Below are 10,533 nucleotides of genomic sequence, written 5' to 3'. Positions count from 1 at the left end.
ATATATATTTACCTACTTAGGGGTACAGTCTTGAGGACCCAAGCAGCTGTTTCTCTAGGACTTTAAGAGGTCATCAGAAAGGTGACTTGAGTGTATTTGTCAAGCTCAGAATGGGAAGAAAGGCCTTTGGGTTGCACACAGGGTTACTGGCCTTTTGAAGTGGAGAATACCTTGTCCTGGACACACATTCTGGAGGTGTTCAACACAATCCCTGGCCTCCACACATCAGATATTAGTGACAGAAGATGCCTTCTGGGGGGTGCTGTCACCTTGGTCCAGAACCGCCAGGGTGGGCTGGGAGAACTGCCTAAGAAAGGTGTGAGGTCACCAGGAGGCGTTTGATACAAGGGCAAAAATGTGGGGGCTCAATGAATGAGAGCTGATAGCTTTGGTAAAATGGGCGAGTCACACATGGAGAAGGAGCGCTAACAAGCCCAGGAATTGATATTATTACCTCTTCTAAAACAGGAAATGAAGCAGCGGTTCTGTAGCAGCATCCCTGTATCCAGTGGGAGTCTGTGAGGGCGGGACATCGAACTCAGAGGGAATCTAAATGCTAGTCGCTCAGCACCAGATGCCCCATGAATGAATCAGGCAAGGAGCTCTAGGGTTCAACTGCTGAAAGCACGGGTTACCAAGGCTTTCTTACTAAACACAAAAGCATTTTACCAATCAGGCATTTAAAGTGGAGGCTTATTTACTAAGCAGATTGCTTTTTATTTGAATGTTGTCCTCTAGAAAGAACAGTGTTCTTTCAATATTTAAAGATTTCAAGGTTAAGCTGAGTATGAGAAATTTGAAGCCTCAGCTACTGAACCCAGTATTTCAGCTCAGTTGCAAAACTGTGTGTACCATACTTATATATTTTAAAGATGTTTGTATCCTGCACATCCGACAGTTGCTGGATCTCCATTTAAAATCCATTTTGAGAATTTTTTAAAATCTTCAAGCATAAATTCCTTTTTTTTAAAGTACTCATTTGTTTCAAAAACCAGCTGCAAATAAAATGGCATTTCTAAAGTCAAAACAAAGTTTTACTCGCATAGTTTTCAGCAGGACAGCTGGCCAGAATACGGGGCCTGCACCGTCCTGAGTGGCAACGGGAGCATTACACTGGGGGGTGCTCGTGACTGAGCGGCATTGTGGCCTGCCGCAGCATTAGAGCCCAGCCTTGTGGCTTAGAAACATTGAAATGACTCGACCAGCACTAGCCCTCTGTGGGGTTTCTAATTTAAAAAAAAAAGAGTGTTATTTTCTCTTTTAGGAAGACAATAAATTATCGCTAGAGATTGACATTTGGGTGGACAGACCTGAAATCTCATGCTTGGGGTTTAGCTTTTCCTCCCATGGCTTTTTCCTTACCTGCCCCTTTAACAATGAAATCAAAAGCTGAAATGAGGGCCTGCTCTGTCTCAGCTCCAGAAAGCTCCAGAATAGCCATTCATCTTCCTAACTATATTTAAAGTCGGGGAAATCTCACTCTCCAATGACAGTTGATATTTTGTTATTTTTGTTTTTGAATGAAGTGACAACTTACTGTTCATAGTTTTTTTTTAACATGGTAAAAATCATCTTTTAAAAAGGTACATACCAGCTTTCCCAAATTTCACCTTTCGGTGTTCCTAATGATTTTAGATCCTGATTTTGGATAGATTTTTCTCATCATAAACCTCTGTGATGTAGTGCTGTAGATTTCTCAGACGATGTGGAGTTTTTTCTCAAAGTGTAATTTGGCTCCCTTTTAAAAGTCTATAATCTGGAAGTACGTAATGGATGTTTATCTGACAAAAACCCTCTCCAGATAAGTGTGCACATCCCATTATGCCCCAATTCGATCTATCGGATATACAGTCATTACATGCCTCCTACTTCCAGGGCTAACCATGTACACATAAATGCTTTAATTGAGTTTCAGTTAAGAATACCTCTCCGAATAGTTCTGAGTAGTGCCCTATGTAATAAAAGGAACTAAGAGGAACAAGTCTATCAACCCTATCATAAAAGAAATTATACAAGAACATATAAAAGGAAAATACATTGTATGAGCTGCATTTGCTTTGTTCGCCCTCTCTTGAGCATCTTCAGTTTCCTTAGTGGTCTAAGCTGGGTAGAAATTAACATATGAGGAAGTAAACGGGACTCAAAAGACTTGAACACTTGCTCAGTCTTGTGAAAAGGAAGAGGTGAAAACAGGATGGACAAAAGCTACGTTTCTTGTTATCTAGGTCTTGCTTTACCTTGGTCTTCACCATCCAGCAGAAAAGTCTGAAAACAGACTATAAAAAGCAAAGCCACATTAATATGCTGAGCTGTAAAAAGCTCAAGTCAACAACTTCGGACATTGCCAGTCCTCCGGAAACCCCACTACTATTATGGACTACTGGACTCTATTGGGAGATTCTGCTGACCTCAAGCACCTACAATATTTAAATGACAATGGAATGCCCATCTCTGACAAAACTAACTAAAAAGTGGGATAGAAATGAACGACCCTTTTGTATCTGTATACTCAAAATAGTTAGGATAGACATACAGCTCCGTTCTCTTAATTCAATGAATAGAGAGGTTTGTTCTAATAGTGTTTGAGACAGGATATCAGGTCTGTATCCTGTACAATGAATAACCACGAAGACAACAATATGCAATGTATTAATTATTGAAACTGTGCTAGTAATTGGTTTTGAAACTGTCTCATTGATATTTGGTTCTCAATAAAATTATTTAAAAAAAAAAAATATATATATATATATATATATATATATATATATATATATGATGGAGGTTTCAGCCCAGCTGTGAATTTCACACCTTCCCTCAAGTTGCTTCCTGAGCTAGAGATGAATATACACAATTAAATCTCTCCAGACAAAGACCAGACCTGTGCTCTGTGAGTTAAAGTAAACTCCACTTGCAAAACTTCAAGTAATGTTAATCAGAATAAATGATGCTGTACCTTCTTGTTGTAATAAAGAGCCACTTACAGAGCACATGTTATGTCTTCCCAAGGAATTCATTTCATTCAAGTTGTTATCTTTACGTCTTTTCAGAAAGTGCAACAGTATACATTAATAATTCAAGCCACAGACATGGAAGGCAACCCCACATACGGCCTCTCCAACACAGCCACGGCCGTCATCACGGTGACGGATGTCAATGACAATCCTCCAGAGTTCACCGCCATGACGGTGAGTACAGCTTGTCATTCACAGAGCTTCAGGCCTGTGGTCCACTACGTGAAGTTTTGTCCTGAATAATAAATGTGTTAAATAGGAGCGGGCCCTGCTTACCCTGACAGTAGAATGGCTACCGACTCAGAACACTCCTTCACCAGGACTCTACCTCAGGCATCCAAGTAACCTGCTTCCTCCTCATCTGCAAGTCTATCTGCAGATATATCAAAACATGCAACCTAGAACAAGCACCCCAAAAAGATATATACTCTTCTTACAAGATTCTTGCAGGCGTTTGTCTGAACACAGACTAGATGACTGTTTGTACTACTTCATCACCACATATTTATCTATATGTCTAATGAAATTATTTCCCACAAACCCTTCCTTCTGACCTTCCATTAATCACCTACAGAAATAAAAATAGCTGTCATTTATAATGCCATGGTAAAATGTGAAACTTAACATTGAGAGATAACCATTTTTAGGTAGCTATGTAATAAAAGGCTACATAGAATTAAAAAAAAAAAGGATGCTAATTTAAGTACTAATGAAATGCAACATAATTTGTGAAACAAATAAGAGGACTTCAGAAAAGTGCTACAGTAGTTAAGAAATCATAAATGCTGCAATTACCTGTGTTACCAGTCTCCTCGTTGAGTGTGGATAGTAAAATTTTAATGGGCAGTAAAATTAGTGTGGTTGTCAAGGGCACTTGTCCTTCATTGGTCCCCGCCACTCCTCTGACTGAAATTTGCCTTTCCTGTAGTTCTACGGTGAAGTCCCTGAGAACAGGGTGGATGTCATAGTGGCTAACTTAACTGTGACCGATAAGGATCAGCCCCACACACCGGCCTGGAACGCTGTGTACAGAATCAGCGGTGGAGATCCTACAGGACGGTTTGCCATTCAGACGGATCCGAACAGCAACGATGGGTTAGTCACTGTGGTGAAGGTAAGTGCTCCATCCATTGAGCTCTGCTGGCCGCTCAGCCGTGACCTAAATATGCGTCCCCACTCTGCTCTTTTGCTATGGAATCTTGGCACTGTTTTCTCCCAAATATCTCTAAATGTAGAATTCATACTTGTTTGTTCTTAATGAATGTTGACGCCACGATCAACGTAGGCACCCTTTCGTTATCCCCGGAATATGCTCATTATAAAATGAGTTTGGACAGATTTACTAGTATGAAGATAGGCCTGGCCTCAGCTAACTTAACCATCAGTGTAGTAGATATATTAGTGACTTCTCACATCCTTACATTTGGTCATTATTAGTACTTACTAGGATTGTGATAACACAGCTGGTATCCTCAGGGTTGCAGCAGTTATCTTGCAGGAAGGTAGTGAATGAGCTGCAAAAAGTTGCTGAACTGGAATGGAATGAATGGGAGGAAGAGGGCCTACATGTTTAAAAGGAATATGCACTGAGATAGTTGTTTTAAAATACTATTTTCAACACTTCAAGAAACTGGTTCTTCTGGCTAATTGTCACACACACACACACACACACACACACACACACACACACAAACCAATCCAGTGCTGAATGCAAAAAAAAAAAAAAAAAAAAATTCTTCAAGTATAGTAAATACATAGCTATCATATAGAAGCTGTTCAAGTGAGCAATCCTTTCTTTTACCCATACCGTGGAGAGATTTACTACTAGTATCCCACTAAGACATTCTTTTTTTTTTCTTGAGGGATTTTTTCATATTTTTTCCATAATTTTATTGAGAAACAGCAATGAGACAGTTTCAAATCAAATTGGTAGGACAGTTCCAATAATTAACACATTGCATACTCACTTCCTAGTGGTTAATTGCTGTACAAGATGCGGACATGATATCCTATTTACAAACACTATTAGAACAAATCCCTCTATTCATTAAGAGAATGTAACTATATACCTATCCTAACCATTTTGAATACACAGATGCAAAATGGACATACATCTGTATCCCCTTTTTTGTTTAGTTCTGTCATTTGAATATTATAGGTGTGTGAACTCAGCAAAATATTCTAAAAGAGTCTAGTAGCCCATAATAGTATTGGGTCTTCTGCTTGACTGGCATTGTCAGAAGTTGTTGACCTGAGTCCCCTACAGCTCAACATAACAGCATGGCTTTACTTCTTATACTTCATTTTTATACTTTTCTGCTGGATGGTTAAGACCAAGATAAAGCAAGACCTATGCAACAAAAAAATCCTGTGGGATTTGTCTGACCTTATCAGATCCAAAAGCCACTAAGGCATTCTTAATTTGCAACTGAACTTAAGTGTTTGCTGATAGAAGAATGCTCATGAAAATACCAGTTGTCGGGAATTATGCGCTGCACTCTCACAAGTAGAGTGGATCAGATGCTTTCTGAGCAGATATACAATAGTGGACAAGAAGAGCAGCCCGAGGCTTTCTGTATGAATCCTGGGTATCTCTGTATGAATCCTGGGTCTGCCCTTGACATCTGTGTAACTATGAGTCCCTTTCCTATTGCTGGGACAAAATGCCCAACACCCACAATGTAAAGGATGAGAAGCTTATTTAGGCTCATAGTTTCAGAGATTTTGATAGATGTGACTCCCACCCCCATGGGTACCCAACCCCCATGGCCCCAGAGCAACTGCAAAGCTTGAACAATGATCATAGTCTGTCCCCACATTCTGTAGGCGCCTCAGCTGCTCTGCTGGGACACGGCACACCCATCCGTGCACCGAAGCAGAACAGTGGCCATTGCTGTGGCCACACGCTCAGTTCTGCTCAGGCCCTCAACCTCATGGCCTCCTTGTCTCACCCCTCCTAATCTCATCCCACCAACCCCATACCCTATCCATAAAAGACCCAGCTTAATAAACATTGCTTACAGGACACCAGGAAGTCCTTCCAGAACCCCCAGTTCAGGCCAGCTATGTTCTTTATTGCGTCAACACTGTTCACCAGGTTTAGTCCATAGAGCGCTGGTTCCAGGCAGAAATGGCCTGGTGGGAGGGCCTGGCAGAGGAGAGGGACTCCACCAGGGCAGCCAGGTATCAGGGAGGAAGGGGACAGGCCAGGGGCAAGAGCATGCTTTCTCGTCTGTGCCCCTGGAAACGCACCTCTGAGAGCACATGCCACCATGCACTCATCAATGGACCACAGCACCCCACTTACCAGTCACCTTCCAAAGGGTAACCTCTGAGCATAAGAGCCTTTGGGGGCACCTTTAGATCCAAGCCATTAGTGACCAGATCCATCTGTTGCACTTCTGCTCACCTCCCTTTCCTAGTGCAGCAAAGAGGGGCAAACAAGAGCTCCCATGTCACAGTACTTTCATGAGGAAAAAGGAATAAGGCTCTCCATAAATGACTACACTGTGTAGGAACCGCTACATCAATAAATACTATGTCAGGGGCCTTTGATGTGAAGTCACTTAAACATCACGGTATTATTTCCTAGCTTCTTTCCTGTCTTGTTTAAAATATTTAAGAAAAGAAAGTTGAGTTGGGGAATAGAGTGAGAGGAGAAAACCGCATACCCGTGGATCCCAAGAGTATCTCTGCACTCTGAAGCTGCTGTCCTTTGTGCTCGTTTTGTGGCTTTCTCAGGGGCTGTGGCTCGTGATCATTTTGAAGTTACCAGGGATGGCAAGACAGCTCTCTGTGCCCTTTTCCCCCTGTTATTACCACACTGTATACTTATTTCCACCTCCTGAAGAAGAAGGTAATCAAGGGAAATTAAGGGTGAAAGCACAGTCTTGTCACTTGACTCCAGTAGCATGCTAGTGACAGCAGGATTCAGTGGAAATTTGGAAGTCAATATTCACATGAATGGGGTTAATCTAGAATGTTTTTCTTAGATTTCAAATTTGCACAAACAGCAACAGAGGCAGAATTATTTTGTAAAACAGCCCGAGTTTGCATTTGTACAGAAGAGGAAAGAAAAACATCTCTCCATCGTAAGCCTCCCAGCACTCACTTTTAAAAGCAGTATGCGTGTACGCTGCTGTGCTGCAGGATGTGTACTCCAAATTCTCAAAGCTAATTTTACATTAAATACACATCGCTCTATTTTTTTAAAAAAATCACATTTTTGTAGTTGTTGATCTTTCCCTGTTCATCACAGATTGATAAAACCTCTCCAGGGTCAGGTGTGGTCTTTATATCCATGTTTGAGAGTATGGACCTCACGGCTTTCACCTGCCTCATATGACGTAGCATTTTGGGTCAATAATTTTAAAAACTAATCACGTTGTCACATGTACTTCCATGAGTTGACCCACACAGTAGTCATATGCGTTATTTAGAGAAGATAAATCTTGGAAGTACCTAAGATTTATGAATTGTTTAAATTGGGTTAAATGTTTCAATCATTGACTGGGCTGATGGTTGTTTTTCAGAAATTTGAGAAGCACCTTAGGATGTGATGAACAAAGAGTAAATGTTTTACAGATAGAGTTGATCAACTTGAGGATGCAGATTTCTTATTTTCGCTTCTGTTGCTCCCCTCAGCCAATTGACTTTGAAACCAACAGGATGTTCGTCCTCACTGTCGCAGCAGAAAACCAAGTGCCGCTGGCCAAGGGCATTCAGCACCCGCCTCAGTCCACCGCAACTGTGTCCGTTACAGTTATTGACGTGAATGAAAACCCTTATTTTGCCCCCAACCCCAAAGTCATTCGCCAAGAAGAAGGCCTACATGCAGGTACCATGCTGACAGCGTTCACAGCTCAGGACCCCGATCGATACATGCAGCAGAGTATTCGGTAAGAAATGCCATGTATGATGTTTTTGTCACTTAAAATCTGTTTTGTGCTCTACATGAAATTGATTTAATCTGACGTTAAAGAAAGCTCATTAGAAACCAAGTTCTGATTATAATTTTATTGTATCTAATATTTCTTAATTTTATTCCAACATCATTTGAAATTTAAAGAAAAATAATCTAGCTCTTGAGAGGAAAAGAAAATACTTCTTTTTAAGGAACAAAAAGTTTCTTCATTTCTTACTAGTCAGAAAGAAGTCTTAAAAATGTGAACATTTTCCTAGGTAATTTTAAATCCTTTGAATTTTCTTTTCAGCAATAACCATATTAAAGATTAAATGATTAATTAATGACCATGCTAATGACTGTATTTGATAAAAATATCAAAATGCACCTACTTCTATATTATTGGGAGAAAAGAGATTCTCTGTCTTTGTGTCTGTCTCTTTGCCTTTCTAAGAAAGATTATTTAGCCTGTTTTATATCAAACACTTAAAAAACTTCAACAGTGACTAGGGAATTGTCAGAGGCTTATAATATTTATATTTATCTTCTACCCATAAAGAAGAAAATGCATGCCAAAACTAAGATCTAAGAGCTAATTATTTTCATCCTAACCTGTACATTGAGCTTATAATGTGTGTCTGTAACGACATCCAACCTCAGCAAAACCTAATTTATCCTTCCTGATGAGGGAGTAGTTGACTGGCAGAGCGTACTCCAAATGGCTGTTAGCCAGAGCTGGTGATGATCATTTTTAAAATTAGCTCATAATTTATTTAGCTTCTTTCAGAATTGCTGCTAACAGATAACTGTACTTACTCTCCATTTTGCCATCCATTGAAATCAAGACAGTTAAATAGCTAATTAATTGAAACCCTGTAGCTTTGACCTCTAAAATGGCATACCTTCCCCAGTTTGTATGTTGACTGTCCGGGCTTGAGAAGTTAAAATTCTGCCCCTAATGAAAATGGAGTGTAAGGGGTTGGGGAGATGGCTCAGTAGAATAAGCGCTGAGTTCAATCCCTGGTATCGGGGGGAAAAAAAATGGAGTTTAAGCTGTGGGACCTCCTTGTGCAGCCTCCAGCCTGTGGGAATTCCTGGGAAGGATGCAGATTGAAGGCAGGCTCCTATGTCAGGAACCATGTAGAGTTAGAATTATGAACATCTCTGCAGTGAGACATCATTTCTTCCAGAAGAAGATGGTACAACATTTTAGAAGGGGTCTCCATTGTGAAATTCAGCTTCCATTAGTTTCTCTTATGTCTTATACACTAGGAGCTCTGCTTGTTTAGAGGGTGTATGTGAGCTCTTTTATCTGCACCCTAGCCCTCTTCCAAAGGGTACAAGAGCCTAAAGTGAAATCCCCAGTCCACCCAGCCCGTGGGAGGGGGACTTCCCTCCACGGGTATGGGGAAAGAAGTCCCAACCTGCTGGATATCAGGGATGAGTTCCTGTTGGCTAAAACTGAAGAATCAATTTCAGGAACAATGGAGGCAAAGAGCAAAATATATTTATTGGGGAGAAAGAAAGCTTCTCTCTGAGAGAGAGACAGAAGGCAACCAGAGCGGGTTGCCCAGGAAAAATCTGTCTTTTCTAGTGATTTTTATAGAGCAAAACCATGAGGCGAGGTGGGTCTAAGGCAGAAAATATGGGAACTCTCTAGGTGGGCATGAAGTGGGACAAAACTATGGTCCACCAATAAGATGACAAGTACAAGTGCTCCGGTAAAAGTGATTAAATCCAGGACCAAATGGGAAAATGACTCAGGAGTCTCACAGCAAGCAGGCATAAATACAAAACAGAACTTTTCCTGGACAGGGGTAGGTTAGTGGCTGTTCCTGGCTTTTTCAGGACGTAGCTACTTATGTAGCCTGTCAGTCCCCCAAGCTGCCTTTTTTCATCTTCCATCTTGAGGCCTGGTCCAAGGCGGGAGCCCCTGTGTCTTCCTCAGTTGCAAGGTATCTTGCCTTCCATACTGGCGCCTGCAGGACCCAGCCCTGTCTGTCTGCCTGTAATATTTCTGTCTAGTATTTTTATCCAGTCAGTTTCCTCCAGCACCCTCACACACACCAGGGCGTTTCCTGAATGCCTGACTGAACACACCATGACATGGCTTCCACCAAATCGCCTCCACAGAAGCGCTCTGCTGTGCTAAAGCTCTATTTCCGGCCACCATGGACAAAGGCTGTTGCATGCATTGTTACAGTGAAATCTGTGGGATAGCTTTATGTTTAAAAAATTTTATATAACAAATTATACTTAACCCTCCTTTCATTTTGTAGATATACAAAATTATCTGATCCTGCCAATTGGCTAAAAATAGATCCTGTGAATGGGCAAATCACCACGATTGCTGTTCTGGACAGAGAATCACCAAATGTGAAAAGCAATGTATATAATGCTACCTTCCTTGCTTCTGACAATGGTAAGTAATTAAATGTGTCCGTCCTGCTCTGTGGCTAAAGACAGCAGAGCCTCTTTTATGTGCATAGGAATACAGTTTTCTACAATACAAAGTTGTCTAGAAAAGTGACCTTTATTATATTACTCTAAGGTACTTTTCCCTCCCCTCACCCCTCCCTCCCTTCCTCCCTCCATCTCTCTCTCTTCCCCCTCCCTCCC

General features: G+C 41.1%; 1 protein-coding gene across 2 annotated transcripts in view; it reads left to right on the top strand.

Moving 5' to 3' along the window:
* Positions 1-10,533, top strand: part of Cdh2 (cadherin 2) — a 244,133-nt gene that overhangs the window by 192,472 nt on the left and 41,128 nt on the right. For both annotated transcript variants that reach the window (XM_004623550.3, XM_023714056.1), the window contains 4 exons: positions 3,048-3,185; positions 3,940-4,125; positions 7,656-7,909; positions 10,194-10,336. In XM_004623550.3, the coding sequence (XP_004623607.1) occupies positions 3,048-3,185; positions 3,940-4,125; positions 7,656-7,909; positions 10,194-10,336 (721 nt within the window). The remainder of the gene's footprint in view (positions 1-3,047; positions 3,186-3,939; positions 4,126-7,655; positions 7,910-10,193; positions 10,337-10,533) is intronic.

Source organism: Octodon degus, unplaced genomic scaffold (assembly GCF_000260255.1).
Source record: "Octodon degus isolate 3935 unplaced genomic scaffold, OctDeg1.0 scaffold00003, whole genome shotgun sequence".
NCBI classification, from domain to species: domain Eukaryota; kingdom Metazoa; phylum Chordata; class Mammalia; order Rodentia; family Octodontidae; genus Octodon; species Octodon degus.
This window is presented reverse-complemented; position numbering and strand designations above follow the sequence as displayed.